General features: G+C 43.5%; 1 protein-coding gene across 1 annotated transcript in view; it reads right to left on the minus strand.

Annotated features, from left to right (window-relative positions):
* The window catches only part of gfra2b (GDNF family receptor alpha 2b), a 64,193-nt gene extending 50,941 nt beyond the window's left edge, over positions 1-13,252 (minus strand). Inside the window, exons 1-2 of the mRNA XM_047569110.1 lie at positions 12,620-13,252; positions 9,390-9,689 (exon numbers count right to left, since the gene is read on the minus strand). Coding sequence (XP_047425066.1) covers positions 9,390-9,689; positions 12,620-12,698 — 379 coding nt within the window. The 5' untranslated portion in view covers positions 12,699-13,252. The remainder of the gene's footprint in view (positions 1-9,389; positions 9,690-12,619) is intronic.
* Between the last annotated feature and the right edge of the window lie 4,889 nt (positions 13,253-18,141).

An 18,141-nucleotide genomic window follows, 5' to 3' on the forward strand; every position in this document is an offset into this window, starting at 1 on the left:
CGTCACATGTTTCTGTGGTAAAATGATCTGAGGTGTCAAACAGACCTCATACTGAGCCCCCCCCCCCCCCGACTCTGTCCTGACAGTTATCTGCATCTGACTCATTGCTCTGTTGAATGAGGCTGATACTTGTTGTTTTTTCTTTTGCATTTTATTCTTTTAGATGTGAATCTGTGTTTCCTTATGTGTGTGAGAGACGATGTGTTTTCTGTTTTCCCGTGTGAACACACATGGACGCTGGCAGAAGTGTTGAATGTGGAACCTTGAGGAGGCTCTGTGCAGCCGGGGGCTCGTGGTCTTGTTTTCCTGCCTCCTGTGTTGATGAGAGGAGCTGGAGGCGGTCGTGTCGCCTTGTTTGTGCCTCGGTGCCGTCGTCCTCTTTGTTAGCGTCTGTTAACAAACTGCAGCTGGTGTTAACAGCAGCACACAGCTGAGATTAAATACCACAGGAACCACTTCCACCTGTGAGAGGCTGCAGCTGCATCCTCATCACGGCCCTGTTTCACACACTCACACACTGGATTTAAGCGTCTTTTACAAGATGGACGCTATGTTCAGACACATATTCTCCGCTGATCGTGAACAGACGATGCTCTGTGGCTCTGACGGGGCTGCAGAGTGGGCGGAGTCTAAGGTGTGACTCTACCTTCCACTATTCTCAGGAAACGTTATAAGCTCCACCCCCTCCATGTCAGTGGGCGGGACTTGGGCCGAACTAAAACACTAAAATACACGTCAAATCATTTATTTCAGTGATGGTTTCTGTCTTTTTATGTTGTTAATATGATGTTGATGAATGTTCAAGTGTCAGGTTTTTGGATTTGACACTATAGAAACCAGTTGCCATGACAACCGCTACGTAAAGCAGTCCTGTGTGGACGTGAGAGTTGTAAAAACTGCTTTGAAAAATAATTTCAGTTTATAATCCAACATGTCCTTGTAGCTGGTGGAGGTGGAGCAGAGCGTAGGATTAATTAAACCAAAACACCAGTGAGTCTGGGGGACGTGTGGGCGGGGCTTTGATATCGTGGCTCCGCCCACAGACCGTACTGATCAGACTCATATCCACGGGAAAATAGCATCAGTTTGGACCAATGAGAGGAAGAAGAGACATGGCGTCCATATTTATATACGAGTTAGTTGTACAGGTTGGTTTGATACATTTTAAAACAGGACCTGAAAACAGGAAAAATGTTTGTGTAAAAATTAACATGTGCATTAACAGAAGAGGAAGAAGTTGTGGGCTAAAGTAAATAACATGGGGACGTCCCTCTGAGGACGCTGTAGATCGTAGCTGGACTTGGTTTAGAACCATAAAGGAGGATTTAAATAACCTTGAATATGAGTTCATTCAGTTAAACCAGAGCTGAGGATCTACTGGCCTCCAGGTCCAGATTCATCTAAACTCATTCAGAGAATAGTTCAGTTTCCTTTAGCTGAGAAAGAGATTTTCCTCGTTGGTTCGTGGCGTCTCCTCCATCTTTCATGTCTCTTTGCTTTTGCCCTCAGACGTTTTAAATCAGAGCTTGTGTCCTGGTCTGGATCTGAAGATTCATCAGCATTAGATGAAGGAGATTTTATTTGATGAATCTATGTTTCAGTCCTGGTCCTGGTCCACGTATCTGAGCTGGTCCAGTCTCATCCTCCCTCATCGAGGCTCTGACTCAACCAGTCGACTAAGGAGGAAGGAAGGAGTATTTTTCTCTCAGTGTTTGTCATTCTGTCTGTGGACATGTTGTCCTTGTGTCTCTGAATCTGGTCCAATCAGAGTGGACCAGATTCTGATTGAAGTGTCAGCAGCAGAACAATGAGCTTCATCAGAGCCCTGATACATTCACTGGAAATACATTCAGCTAATTTATTTGATTTGAGACACTAGAGATAAACACTAGGAAGGAAGGAAGGAAGGAAGAAAGGAAGGAAGGAAGGAAGGAAGGAAGGAAGGAGGTTTGTTTGTTAGTGTGAGGTCTGATCTTTTCAGGCTTTGATGAGGAAACACTTTTTGTCCTGAAACCTGCGTCTGAAAGAGGATTAAAAATCTATCAGAAGATTTTTAATCAAAGATTTTCACGGATCAAATTGATTTAAAGAATCATCAGGTCTCACTGTGCTCCTACCTGAGAACCTCCTCTGATCTGATCTGAATCACGCTACAAACAGAGGAGGAGGAGGAGGAGGAGGAGGAGGAGGAGGAGGGAGCAAAGAATCTTTATCTTTTTCTGTAAAGCAGTAATTTTATTACTGGTTTATTATTAGATCCAATAAATGTTGGTTTTAACCAGTTCTTCAGGTTTTGTTGTTGTTTGTCTTTGTTTGCTCATAAAATCCTTTAATGTTTAATGGAGGAATCCAGCAGGAAGACATCGTCCTCATGGTCCAGGATGAAGACATCGTCCTCATGGTCCAGGTTGAAGACAGCGTCCTCAGGTCCAGTTGAAGACAGCGTCCTCATGGTCCAGGTTGAAGACATCGTCCTCATGGTCCAGGTTGAAGACATCGTCCTCATGGTCCAGGTTGAAGACAGCGTCCTCATGGTCCAGGTTGAAGACAGCGTCCTGTCCTCCTCTAATGACCAGAGAGGCAGCAGATAAATGGAGGCTCATTCTCATCTTTCTGATCTCTCCTCACTCGTCTCCATTTCCTCCTCTTTCTGTTCACCCGTCCACAAATTGCCTCTCCCTCCGTCATCTGCTGTCATCACACTTTCATCTAATTCTCCGGACATCAGTCTTTGATCTGCTCCGTCCCTCCGTCCCTCCGTCTCACCAACGCTTCCCTTCAGACAGACTCGTTCTTTAAAGACGATTCATCTGCTGTCAAACTCTGTTAATATCACTCTGACTAGTACGGGCAGCGGGTTTGGAAAATAATATAATTGGGATTTTTTTTCTCTAATATTGAAATTATTTAAAAAAAAGGTTTTTATCATATTTCCAACAAAATGAATCATTTCAAAATCTAATGTAATAACACCATATTAGACACCTGTAGCATCAAATCTTCTTTCCCACGGGCTGGGTCTATTTACTGGAATTAAATTAAAAGATCTGAAATAAATGTTTTAATTTCAGATCTTTTGAAACCACCTCCGTTATTTCCCGTGTGATTTCCATTCACTAATCTGCTACTTTAAGGAGCGTCTCTCTAAGGGCAGAATGTCGCTAACATTAATGCTAACACGCTAAAAGGACGACATCTAAACACAAACGCAGCAAACAGACTTTAAGCCACAGTGCGTCCACTACATCCACCTTTAGAGCCCTGACAAAATAATTACAGTCAATCAGCTGTTCGTCTATGTTCCTCTGATATTTCCAACAACTTAAGAGAAAGGTGTTGGATTCAGAACTGATCTCATGATGAAACATCTTTAAGAAATTCTACAAGTCCAGTTTCCTTTATTCAATGTCTTTTGAATCACTATGACCTGGATGAATGGGAACCTTCACAGACTAGTTACAGTGTTCTCCAGTCACGTGATAGTTTGCGCTATAAAAGTCGTGCTTTATTATGTTATTTACTATAATTAATGAATGGTTCAGCCCTAATATTGAAGCACACATCCATCAGCATCTGGAACCACTGGGAGGTTGTGTTTTATACTCAGGTATATTTATATCTACATCAGGTAAAGAACATTCATCCTTTTAACTCATTGGTTTTTGATGATTATGCTGAAGATGATCCAGAACCCAGAGGAACACAGAGGAACCCAGAGGAACCCAGGGGAACCCAGAGGAACACAGAGGAACCCAGAGGAACCCAGGGGAACTTCTAAGCAGCTAAAGGCCTCTCTCACATTGGCTGATGTTAATGTTGATGAATCCACTCAACAACCAAAGACACTGCTCTCTGTCCACAAAGAACATGTGGGACAATGTTAGTGGACAGAGAGACCAAGTAGAATAGTTTGGTTTAAGTTTGGGCATCGTCATGTTTGGAGATGAACCAACACTGCATTCCAGCATCAAACCTCATGCTAATGTCCTGGTTTGGGCCTGTTCTGCATGCATTGCTCATCATTGATGGACCAATGAACTGTGAATTCTACCAGTGAACTCTGAAAGAAAATGTCAGGACATGAGTCCATGAGCTGAATGTGAAGAGAAACTGGGTCATGGAGGAAGACAAGGAGCCCAAGAACAAACGTGGTTCTCCAAAAGAACAAATTCCTCGTAGCTGTTCTCTTTCTCTGCTTTCAGGACCATTAATGTTTTGAGTCATTTTCATAGAATATTCTGAAGGACATGGAACTGATGCCAGTAAATAAAAACATTAAATTATGATTCACATTTCTTTTGGTCTAAGCAGTGAATGAGATGGAAAACATTCAGTATATTTCTTTTAAATGCAGAGAGCCGTCCCTCTGGAGGTTTCGTTCCTCGTCTTTGTTGAGCGTGTGAATGTTGTCGTCCTGATCAGCTGTTGCTCCAGAGACCTGACTCTCCACTCTGCTGCCTCTGTATTTGCCTGTGGTCCACTCTGAGACGATGAATAACACGCCATCAATGAGTTGTGCAGCATATTGCTTTTTTTCTGTCCGTGGCCTCTGTGCCGCCCTCGTTGTTGCTCTCACGCTCACCTGCAGGCTGCTGAATAATATCTGAAACCATTGGCGTGAAGACCGCGAACGCAACGCAAATTAGGATGGATGGCGAGCTTTCCAGGGTCTGAGCGTAAAAGCTGATAGAAAACAGGGAGTTTTTATCAGAGTATAGTTTAAAGTAGGGCAGCAGAGAAGAGAAGAGAGCGAGGAGCGTCTCACGCCTCCTAATAATTGAGATGTCATAGATTCAGCCTGTTTACCTCGATGGAAGCCAGGACGTTCTGCAGCAGGGTGGAAACGCTGGGGGCCGCAAATCCACAACCAAAGACATTTCTCGTCTTTTAAATCCAGCAGCAATTGAGTCTCTTCAACCACAGACAACAGTTTATTACAGAGGAATTCATTCAGTTACTGAGCTTCAAATTAAACATAAATCATGCCTTCTACGTCTGAGTACCGACAGGCTGGGTCTACACTGCAAAAAAGGAATTTCCTTGTATCAAAGAGAAACGTCTTGAATTTTGTTCACAGACAAGAACTTTGAGCTTATTGTAAGATTTTTTTGTCAAAATAGATTAAAGTTTAGCCCATTGGCAGATTTGATGATTTGATTGAATATAAGAATATTTAGGTTCTTTCTAGTAACGCCTCTGATTGAAACATTTCATGCAGATTCATAAAAAAGAATCTGATACTCTGCAGCAGATGCTAACCAAAGCTAACCGATGCTAACAGCCTCTGGGGGCGGGTCGTTACTGGAAATCTACCTGGTTTTTGACACGAGCATTAACACACTGATGGAGAGCAGAGCGGACATGCTAGCTGTTAGCATCACCATTAGCTTCACATTGGCGATGCCATTATCATCATAATCAGCTTCATCATCAGCATCACCACTACGTGACGTTCTTGGTCCTAATTCTGCAGGAGATGTTCATCAACCTTCATGTGTCATGTGTGATGCGAGCAGGGCTGTGATTGGATGTTAATGATCAGTCATTTCTTCTCAGCTCTCCTGACTTTGCTTTCTGCTCATACTCATTTGCTTCCCTCCAGTTCCAGGTGGGTGGCAGCGTCACAGAGATTGTTTCTTAAAAGTAGAGAGAGAACCTGAGGAAAAGGTTTCAGACTGGTCTCCTCCACCCACAGCCTACTTCCTGTCCCTCAGCTCATTAGTCATCTCCACCTTCCACTTCAACACCGTCCAGCCGCCGTCGCACAGAGATTCACTGTCAGTCACAGCTCCCTTAATTAACCCAACGGCTTCATGAGGGGTTTGTTCTCAGAGTTTATTTGGAGTAAAACACTTTAAATAAACTGTGTTCTCATTGTGAATATTGTCACGAGGCCGGAGACTGGACTCTGACCACAGCTTTGTACGTCTTGCATTTTTAATCCTTCTCCTAAATCCAAACTGTTTTTCCACCTGCTCCGCTTGAACGCATCCTCAACCTCGGACGCAGAGAGACTTGGGGAATTATTTCGGTCTCACCTGTTCTTTCTGCCTCGGCTCTATTAGAAGTTTTAAGCTGAAAAGCCAACAAATCCTCTCCTGCCCGGTTAAATATTCACACACAGACGAGACAGACAGAAGAAAAATCAGGAGGAACTCTTTGTTCATTGTCACATGAAAGAAATGAAACATTGCCGGAAACTAAAACTGCCACAGCGCCGTTTCTAGCCGACCATCAGCAGTGTGATGTAATTAAGCAAATGTTTTAAAGCCTCTTTGTAGTCAGACAGGAATTGTGCATATGAGTGCAGGCGGTTCAAATCATTTGTGGGAGGTTTTAAGATTGGTGACTGAAGGCTGCTTCAAACATAAACCTGTTTAGCTGTGCCCTTGAAAGTCTGGCCGCTAACACGGAGAAACAACGCTGCTTCATATCTGATCTGGGAAACATCGTTCTGTTCACTGTTTGGAAGAGAAACGCTTTTATGAGCAGAAATCGTCTCGTCTCTCCAATATTAAACATAAACACACGGCTAAATGAATATAAACAACAACAAACACACAAGCATTACGCTCACTAATGTCTTCGAGGGCAGAATGAATGAAGAGAGATAAAACATTCAGGCAGATTTCCTGCAGCCGAAGGTTTTCTAGGAGTTTGTGAGATATTCTGATTCAAAAGCAGTTTTAGGCATAGACTGTATATAAACCACACCACGTCTCCACTTCCTCTCATTGGCCAAAATGATGCTATCTGCCCAGGAAACAGGCGGTGCAATTTTACGATGCCCCGCCCACACTTCCTCTAAACTTACGATGCCCCGCCCACACTTCCTCTAAACTTACGATGCCCCGCCCACACTTCCTCCAGGCTCCAGACAGTGTTTTCGCGTAATTAACACTCCATCAGATTCCTTTATGGAGCAGTTGGCATGGCAACTGGTGGTCGCCATGATGTCACATACTGTTTCTATAGTGTCCAATGAACTAAACCAAAACATGACTTGAACATTCAACAACAGTATATTAACTACCTAAACTGACTGAAACCATCCTTGAAAACAAATTATTTGACGTGTATTTTAGTGTTTTAGTTCATCTCAAGTCCCGCCCACTAACATGGAGGGGGTGGAGCTTATGACCTATGCTGCAGCCTCCAGGGTTAGCTCTACTAGCTTTGACTTCACTTTAGAGGAGCTGTTCCATCTTTATATATACAGTCTATAGTTTTAAGGGTTCAGATTCTTCTTTTTATTCTGCAGGATCAACGGAATAACGACGTCTGGGTCTAAATTTCTTCACTTCTGACACTTGAGTTCAGACTCTTCAGTAAACATTGAAAGGTGCAGGTGTATTCTATGCAAATGTGGCGGATTTAAAGTTTCATTTAAGTGTGTGTGTCTGCAGTCTGCCAGTTATAGAGTCTCAGAGAATAAGAATGTTTTGGTTAAATATTTCACAAAGGTTCACTATTGACACTAATCTGCACATATCAGAGACAGAAGGCGGCGTCTATGTGAATAGTTTCATCCCATGAAAAACATCTGCCGCTGTGGAAGCCTTCCAATAATTCATTAAATATAAACAGCTCCTAATAGAGCGGCTCACATCAGGAAATCCTCACAGCGTCCTGGTGTGTACACGGATAACGAGCCAAAACATTTCACAAGCGCCGCTTTAAATGTTCCATAAATGCAACATTAACGCCAGCAGGGACACACAAACATACTGCAGCACAAATACACCTGCACACACACACACACACACACACACACAGTACTACACACACCAACGCACCATGCTGCATGTCCTTGAAGTTATCGCACTGGCGGCGAGTGCTGCAGCCGTCTGAGATGATGTGTTTGTGTTTTTGCATCTTTGTCTGGTTTGTATGCACGTCCTGTGTGTGGTCAAGTGTGTGTGTGTGTTTGCTTTTGTGTATGTGTGTGTTGCAGGGGCTTTGCAAGCATTACTGGCACTACAGAGACGCCCTTAGTGGAATGGAGAACAAAGAGAGAGGCTCTTAATGAGCTCTGCCACTGCTGAGACCCAAACTAGGCCAGCCAACGGGCCCAGTGTGTGTGTGTGTGTTGGTGTGTGTGTTGGTGTGTTGACTGCTGACACACACAGAACCCGAGAGCAGGACCAGCAGTGGGATCTGAACCAGCCTCCAGCGCCGGGCAGGTGACTGGGAACACAGGGCTCGTTTGTTGGGTTCAGATTCCCACAGAAGCAGCCAAACAGCTGTTAGAGGGTCCACTATAAAACACCAGCTCCAGCTCCAGCTCCAGCTCCCTCTACGGAGGCGTCCAGCCCCCGTTTACTCTCTGGAGTCAGAGAGACGCCTTGGACGGACAGAGACGTCCAGAGAATGTCCCATCTGAGACGAACACATGGAGCGTTCATTATTCTGTCCAAGTTCAAAGAACGATGAAAACCACTACAGTCCACATACCTGGATGTGGACTAGATGAATCAGGACTGGCCATGGTTCAACCAGAAATCCCAGAATGCATTTCAGTTATGTTACTGATCCAATACCAGAACGACAGACCGGTGTCCTCCACAGTCTGTTGGGAATTCTGCTTCTTCTTCTGTTTTAATGGTGGTTGGCTAGCGTCAAAGCTAGCGTCAAAGCTAGCATCAAAGATAGTGTCAAAGCTAGTGTCAAAGCTAGCATCGAAGCTAGCCAAGTAGCATTAAAAAAAAAGAACTAGTTTTAGTGATGGAGGTGTTCAGTCACTAGTGTGATGTGGATGTGGTGAGATGGTGGTAGGAGATCATCTAAACACAATCCATGGAGTCCACTCAGGTTAAAGGCTAAAGACAAACAACAACAACAAAGAACTGAAAGAAGAGGAACTAGAAGAGGAACGAGAACTAGAAGAGGAATCCTGTGAGTAATTGTGTGAAGAAGTTTCCTGAGTAAACTGAGTCGACTCAGGTCAAAGGCTGCAGACAACTATAAAAGAAGAGAAAAGTTTCCTGGAGACAAATCTTTCTTAGTCCCCAAAGAGATTTCCTTCAATCTACTGCCCTCATTGGTTCCACAATCTTCTCATCTTTCATGTCTCTTTGCTTTTGTTCAGCTCTTCTCTGTCCTCAGACTTTTTTCTGTCGGGTTCTGGTTCTAAACATTTATCACCAGATGAAGGAGACAGAGGAGATTTAAATCAAGATGGAGCATTTTAAACCAAACCCTTTACAGACAGACAGCTGGTCCAGGTCAAAGGTCACTGAGTGATCAACACCATCAACGTGTCCAATAACATCCAGTGAGAAGAACCAGCATCATGTTCTGAAGGGTTCTCCACTGACAGTCAACACATGCCTCAAACTGAAATGTGTCACAGAAGCAAAGAAGAAGCAGATAAAATGGAGTCATCTTACCCTCGGTCAGACCCATGTGGATGCTCCAGTAGTTCTGCAGACACTGCAGCTCCTTCTTCATGCCCCTCTTGCAGCGGCAGTGGTAGAGCGGTGAGTCCTGCAGCACCTCTAGCGCCCCCTGGCACTCCCTGGAGGCCAGCATGGCGCTGCGCTCCTTGTCCCCCCCAGACAGGCACTGCCTCATGATCCGGTACCTGGAGCTGCACTGGCTGTTCTGGTTGCAGAGCTCGGAGGCTCGGACGCAGTCCAGCGGTTCCCTCCAGCCGGGGGGGCCCAGCTCAGAGTCCCCCACACACACATCTACAGCAGACACACAACACAGCGGGACAACGGTCAGGTCCTACACACCAGGAAGGCTTCACTCAGAGGACACACACTAACGCTCATCTGTTCATCCATCCATTCATCCGTTCATCCATCCATTCATCTGTTCATCCATACATTCATCTGTTCATCCATACATTCATTCATCTGTTCATCCATACATCCATCCATCCATTCATCTGTTCATCCATACATTCATCTGTTCATCCATACATTCATTCATTCATTCATCCATTCATTCATCTGTTCATCCATCCATCCATCTGTTCATCCATCCGTTCATCCATCCATTCATCTGTTCATCCATCCATCCATCCATCCATCCATCCATCCATCCATCCATCCATCTGTTCATCCATCAATTCATTCATTCATTCATCCATACATTCATCTGTTCATCCATCCATCCATTCATTCATTCATTCATCCATACATTCATCTGTTCATCCATTCATTCATCCATCCATCCATCCATCCATCCGTTCATCCATACATTCATCCATTCATTCATCTGTTCATCCGTTCATCCATCCATCTGTTCATCCATCCATTCATTCATTCATTCATTCATCCATTCATTCATCTGTTCATCCATCCATCCATTCACCTGTTCATCCATCCATCCATCCATCTGTTCATCCATCCATTCATCCATCCATTCATCCGTTCATTCATCCATCAATCCATCCATCCGTTCACCCATTCATCCAAACATTCATCCATTCATCTGTTCCTCCATTCATCTGTTCATCCATCCATTCATCCATTCATTTGTCATCCATCCATCATTCATCCATTCATCCATCCATCCATCCATCCATCCATCCATTCATCCATCCATTCATCCATCCATCCATTCATTCTGTGTAGACGTAGCATCATGTTTTCCTGTGTCAGGTTGTAAATATTCTTGGTTTCTTCTTCATCTTTTGTTTAGTTTTGTTTTTCATTAAATGTTTTTTTGTTTGAACCCCGGCCTCATGGTCTCCATCCTGGATCTGGGTCTGACCTCAAAACCTCCACAATGTGTCTAGATCAGACAAACTGTCTCATTTGGGACGTCCAAATACAGACTGATGGACAGGTGAGGACTAACCAATGAAGAAGAGGACGTGATGGATGTAGTGATCCAGAGAGATCACAGCAGGACCATCACATCTGGTCCAGGACCAGGTCTCATGAGGAGGTTTTTCAGACGTATCGATGTAAAAGTTCACGTCTAAAGTTCAGTGGAAACAGTTTTTGGTTAATTCTCCGTCACTGGAGATGATGCAGGGGGTCATGTGACCAGTTCATCTGAATCCATCTTCCTCAAAGTGATGAGAGTTTAACAGAATGATGGGACATGAGCAGAGTTACAGCTAAACACCTTCTAATGGAAACACGGACAAAGACACATTTCTGAAATATCACTTTTATTTTGAAAAACTACAATGGAAACACAGCTGTTTCCTTTAGTCTCTTCTCTGGCTCAGATTTGGACGTTGTTGTCTTCAGATGAAGACGTCTTCTGTCCTCCAGGTGGAGGTGGTTGGTCCATGTGGTTATGGATGTATGCTTGGTTCCTGTTCATCATGGTTCTGTCTGGGGGTTTGGTCTCTGGTTCTGGACCAGTTTGTCGGGGTTTGGTCTCTGGTTCTGGACCAGTTTCTGGGGGTTTGGTCTCTGGTTCTGGACCAGTTTATTTGGAATGTGTTGTGTCCTGAAAATCCTCCTCTTCTAGAGGTGATGGGATGGGCTACATCCTGGACACGTCCCCAGTCTGTCTCAGGACCGGCACAGTCACATCCACCTCACACCAATTAACCCTAACGAGGACGAACGGGGACTGAGGGACGGAGATGGAGGGACAGAGACGGAGACGGAGGGACGGGGACGGAGTGCTGGAAGAAATCCAGGGACATTACTGATAATCTAATCTATGACCTATCATCTCTTCAGGCTGAGACCCGTACGGAGACGGGCTCTGACAGGACAGACTAGATCAGAGGAACCTGATGAAGAGCCACTAACGAGCTCTCGTTAACATGAACCAATCAGGTTCATGAACCAGACTCTCAGTCTCTGGTCCTGCAGTAAAACCAGAAAAGATCCTGAACGTCTCCAGAATCTGGGCTGAAGACGTGGAACCAAGAATGAGGCGTCACACACACACTACACACACTCACACACACACACACACACACACACACAACCACTACACACACTCACACACACAGACACACACACACACGCACACACACACAAACACACACACACACACACACAACCACTACACACACACACACACACACGAATACACGCACACACACACACACACACACGAATACACACACACACACATATATAAACATTCTACTGAAGACGCGTTTATTTCTATATTTCTACATATAAGGTGAAATAAGCAGGAATCTACTGTAACTTCATATAAACGTATAAAGTCAGAGTCTCTGTGTGAATCAGGACGGATCTGATAAAGGTTTAGATTAGATTAGAGATTATATTAGATTAGATTCCTTTATTGTAAATAAATAAAAGTGAAATTTAAAGCACAAGGTTAAAAAAAACGAGCTCATATAAAAGTGTAAAATATAAAGTAATAAACACTGACAGATAATTAATAAACCTGAACACACACAGACAGTGACTCTAACATGTGATTAAATATGTAAATGAGATCACACCACTGTAAACACACAGTTAAACACACACTACACACACATTAAGCCTCAGAGTGAACCCGGACCCTGTGGGACCTGCAGCCCTCTGCCAGGTCCAGGTCTGGGGTCGAGTCCTCTCTCTACTGTTAGGAACAGTTCTGCTCTCATGACCCTTTGACCTTACCTGTGCGTGTGCATGTGCGTACCTGTGAGTGCGCGCGCGTGCGTGCGTGTGCATGGACTCACCCTGCAGCAGCAGCAGCAGCAGCGCAGAGAGGACGCTGATCAGGACCATGTCCCGTCCAGGTGTAATCCCACAGGTCATGATGGACCGGTGCTCGGTCTCAGTCCGGTCCCCCCTTTCTCTCCCTCTCTCTCCCCCTCTCTCTCTCTCCCTCTCTATCGGTATCTCTCACTCTCTCTCTCTCTTTCTGGAAACCGGAGAAACTGTCACCGACATGGTGAAGCGAGTAAATACCGCTGGAGACTTGGACCAGAACCTGGACCTGGACCTGTACCTGGAGCCCCAGAAACTCACGGGACCAGCGCGTTGTCAGAGTCCGTTAAGGACCGCGTGTATCCGCCGGTTCTTCTCGGTCCATGGGGGCAGACCCGGACCCTGAATCCCGGTAAACATCCACGAGCTCCGTTCGCTCCTTCCCCGCAACTTTCCCCCCCACCCCCCGCCCGGTGGTCGCCGTGAGACCGGAGCCGGAGTTCGGACCTCCTGCTCCTCCTCCTCCTCCTTCGGTTACCGGTTGACTCCTCCACTCCGAAGCGGCGCGATGCGTAATGGCACGCGCGTCTCCCCGGTAATATCCACTCCAGCTGCCTCGTGCGTCCGCTCGTGCCGCGTACAGCAAACACTGAGGAAAAACCTCGAAACCGTCCCCGTTCCTCCCCCTCCTCCTCCCCCTCCTCCCCCAGACACACACTCAAGCAGCTCCGGTATCACCGACTCTCTCTCTCTCTCTCTCTCTCTCTCTCTCTCTCTCTCAGGTGTCTAACAAGCAACACGCACGCGCACTGACTCCATATAATGGTTTGATTGTTATTATTATTATTACTTTTATTATTATTATTGTTGTTTCTTTTGTGATTCAATATCATTATTATTTATGTAAATTGTACTTTAGACAAGTATTTATTAATTTAATTTTGTTGCGTTTTGCATTTTGTATAAATAATTAACACATTAAAACATTTTTGCTGCAGTTTATTTGTAGCTTAATATTATTTCATTTTCGTTCAATTTAATCTTGTTAATTTATTTTTATAATTAACACAAATTCATAATTTTATATAATAAATATTTATTAATTTCATGTTTGATTTCATTTTTACTTATATTTATTATCTTTATTGTTCGTTAATATCATGATATATTTTATTATTTATTATTTTCATGTGTTATTTTATGCCTATTTTTATATTCCTCGTTACTTTGTTTTATTATTTTTATTATTTTTCTGTCATTTAATATCATCTTCCTAATTTGAATGGTATGTTTGTATAATTAATTAAAACATATTTTTATTGCTTCCGTCTATTTATGGTTTGATTGTTATTTGTTTATCATTCAATAATATCTTATTAATGTACATTTTTATAAATAAAAATATTTTATGTCATATTTGTATATAAGAATATTAATTAATGTCATGTTTTCTTATATTTTTATATAATATATATATATAATTTAATATCACCTCACTTGTTATATTTTTATATTATGTATAATTAATTAAAGCATATTAAAACAGATTTGTATCTGTTATTTTTATCTTTTCATATATGTATTCATGATGGCAGCGTTGGTATCTGTGTGACCTGATGCTCTTTTTTTTGTGATTTCTTTCTTTTTTGAACGTTGGTCACGTCTCAACCTGAACAGATGGAGATGAAGACACAGTCGGTCTTTCTGGTCCCAGGTGGAGAAGAATCACAAAGCACGTAAAGAAGAAGACGTCTGAATCCGCGGACTCACGGTCCTCCACTCATCAAGGTCGTCCTGGAAACATCTGCTGCGTCTTCGCCTGAATCTGATTTACTCAGGAAGAAAAGACGTCAAACTGTCTTCACCACAGCAGCAGGTTTTCAAAAGAAAAACCAAACCAATGACTCCCCACGTCTCCCAAAAACTCTGCACCTGAACGCACCACAAAGACCACAGGCCAGGGCCAGAACCACTGTTAGCTGGGAGGCTAGGTTACTAGGACGCTAGGAAGAACCACTGGTGATGCTACTCCCTGTTGATGTTTTGAATCATTTTTCCAGTAAAGTTATTAATCACTGACTGTTCCTGATGGGATCGAGTTCGTTGACGTGTTTCCTGAATAATTACCTGAACTTTCTTCCTTCTTCCTGAATCAGAATCTTCTCGTCAGTTAGAGAATGAGAATGAATCCAGATGTGTGAGGCAGCCAGAGCCGCCCGCTGCTCCTCTACTCGGGGGTTTAGCTGCTAAATTGCTGCTAATTTAGCTGTGAAATAACTGTGAGGGATGTCAGCGGGTCCACCTGGATGCACGCTCGCCTCTAATTAGCTGCTCATTCAAGCCACGAGCTGAAAGACTTAAACCAGTTGTGTTTGCTGGAAACGTCCCTCTGACTGAGCCGGTCTGGTCCTGGAGGGGGTCAGTCGTACAGAGATCGGTCCCTTTCATTTATTAATGTGATGATGCACCACACATCATGTGGTGAGCTCAACCTCCGCTTGTTTCTGCACAATTTTCTGAAAACGTGGTATTTTTCCACCAGGATCTGCTCTGCTCCTCCTTCAGATGTTTCACATAAAATCACCACAGCTGTTGTGAAACTTTTATTATTTTTCCTGAACGGGGATGAACGTCGTTATTTCCCTCCAGATGATATGTTCAGTTCACAGATATGTGGACATATAAAACATGAACGTGTAGTGTTACTGATGCTCCGGTGTCTCCACCTGTTTCTCTCTGGGCACATTAAACTAAACTCCTGCAGGATTAGTTGGTTATTCGTTAGTTTCTGCTGAGGAGCTGCAGACTGAGGTTTGAAGCAGCGGTGAAAACCTGCAGCATCGACCGTCTGGTTCAAAGTCTGAAGGAAAAACCTTCAGCTGCAGAGAAGGATCCCGTCTTTAGCTTTAGCTGAGAGCAAAGTGTTTTCTGCCCCTTTTACAGATAAGAATATTTATAATTAATTCTATAATTAATCATTTTTACACTGAGCAACTCTATAGGCAGATTTTTACGTGCTGAGCTGAACATCAGAAGACACAGATGAAGCTTCTAGAAAGAGACTGTTGGTCCCTGGCTTGTCCTCGTGTCCTCATCGTGTCCTAACTTGTTCTGTTCCAAACTGTCAGAATCTATTATTTTTAGACACAACTCACTGAGGTGTCTCCTCGTTACCGACCTCTGAGCTGCTGAAACATATTTTCTTTTCTCGTCTTGGTGAAGAAGTGAAGACTCGTCCTCTGCTGTTCGTTCAGGTGGGAAACCTGTAGCTAACCGCTCCGTGCTACGCTAGAAATGTGAAATATCGTACACGGTTTACCACCAAAAACAGTTGAATGTGCCATCCTGTGATGAAGGTGATAAACATTTCCACCACCGCAGCTCCACCTGAGGATAAACGAGGCTCCTCATCCATAATATGGAACTGGTTCAGAACCAGAGGGTGGAGGTGGAACAAACTTGTCCCATGTGGCTAAGGATAGAAACACAACACCTGAAGTACGACCACACATTGGAGTACGACGAGAGCCGGAAAAATGAGTCAGGACAAAGAAAGAAGCCACATCCTCCAGTAAATTAAAAATAAACTGTAGGACTCAACCATTCTGTATGAGAGGCAGAGCCAGAGACGGAAAGATAGAACGAAGAGATGTTTGATTAGTCTCTAGTTTTCTTCTGAAACCTGCAGTGAAGCAGCTTATTTGACTCTGACTGGTCAGAATCATCTTAGACAGAATGTAGAGAGTCACACACAGGGAGAAGAATCTGAATATTTATCGCCAGAATGTCAAAGTCTGTCAGGATACGTTTTTTAGCCATATGCTGCACCAGCAGGACTCAAGAAAGCTTCATTCACTTCACGCCCCCACTTTAGGAAGCCCTGGTCTAGAGGAGGGTAGACTGGACCGGACTGGACCAGACTGCACCGGACTGGACCAGACTGGAGCAGACTGGACTGGACTGGACTGGACTGGACCAGACCGAACTGGACCACTGGTTGACCAGCAGGAGGAAGATGAACCTCGTCTGTTCTCGTGTTCGAGCGGCGTCAGATGTTGGGTTCAGATGTAAATGTGTTGTGAGTCTGAGGCTGAGGAGGCAGCGGAGCCGTCCTCCCTGATAAATAAAAGGTTCAGTCTGAGACGTGTTGGTCCGACCTACAGACTCCCGCTACAGGCCGTCTCCTCATTATGTCAAATACACCAGCACAGATCAAAGGAGCTGCAGCAGAGACGCTCTGAGCTCTGGAAGAAACACGACTCGTTTAGACGAGAGACGAGCAAACAACCAACAACCAGGACGACGTCTGAGAGACTCAGTCTGTCCCTTAACCCCCCGGCCCCCCCACCACCAACCCACCATCATATCATATCATATCTCTAAGGGGTTAATAATAGCAGGGCTGCACAATTAACTGGATTTTAATCATAATCATGCCACAATTAAATTAATCTGAAAGTTTAAGATGCTGCATCTAATCAGGCAGTGGTCAGCCAACCACCAGGGGGCGACACACGTTTAAGGCTTCTCACGCTGCCTAAATAACAAGCGTTCGCTCCTCACAGCTTCAGTCTCCAGTTACTCAGCGTAGTGACGAGAGACAAGTGTGATTCACTAAATCCCGACCGTGTCCCTTCGTAAAAAAAAAAAAAAAAATTAAATTATTGTGAAAAATTTACACAAAATTTACATTTTTTAAATTATTAACCATTTATTTTACTTTAAACTTTCATTTTGCACTGAAAACTGTTTGAATATTGTTGGTTTAAAGGTGTATAATAAAAATCACAGATGTTTTCCCACGTGATGAATAATTATCACAAATTCGTCGTCCATCCATTTCCATAATATTTAACTTCATCTTCTCCTCTGATTATCTCCATTCTTTCTTTCTTTTCTAGCTGCACTTTTATTTCATTTATTGTTGCACATTCCTACCTTCATATTTATTTCTCTTCTTAATGTCCTGCATGTTTTGTTGTGGTATTGATCTGTTTATTATTCTTGTTAATTATGTGCTAATAAATAAAATAAATGAATAAATTGTGATTAATGTGTGATTATTATATTGATCAAAATAAATCATTTTCAGTGTCGTGTTGTCAGATCTTTTGTAGAATAAATGAATCCATGCTTCACGTTATTATTGTTTTATTTTATTTTTTTGCTTCATGTTATTTATTTGCTGAACTGAATCTGAATTTTCCACGTTTTATATTTATCATAGATGCATATAAGTTACTTACATTCACACTGTTACTGGCACTGAACACAAAATAAATGTGGCGCCTCCTAATTGCCCTCAGGGATAAATAAAGTAGATTCCGATTCTGATCTGATTCTCAGTTTGTTCCTAACCAGTCCAGCGTTTAGAGCCCGGCTCCGTTAGTGCTGCTCTCTGGTCTGAGCGAGGACTTTTTATAGGTGCATCTGTCACAGCACCGTTCAAAAACAGATTCAAGGAAAAAGGGAAGAAACTACTCGACAAAAAGTAACATAAAATAAAACTCCTCCTTAATTTTTACTGTTCCTGTTGTTGCCTCCTCACCTG

Source organism: Mugil cephalus, chromosome 19, assembly GCF_022458985.1.
Source record: "Mugil cephalus isolate CIBA_MC_2020 chromosome 19, CIBA_Mcephalus_1.1, whole genome shotgun sequence".
Classification (NCBI taxonomy): Eukaryota; Metazoa; Chordata; class Actinopteri; order Mugiliformes; family Mugilidae; genus Mugil; species Mugil cephalus.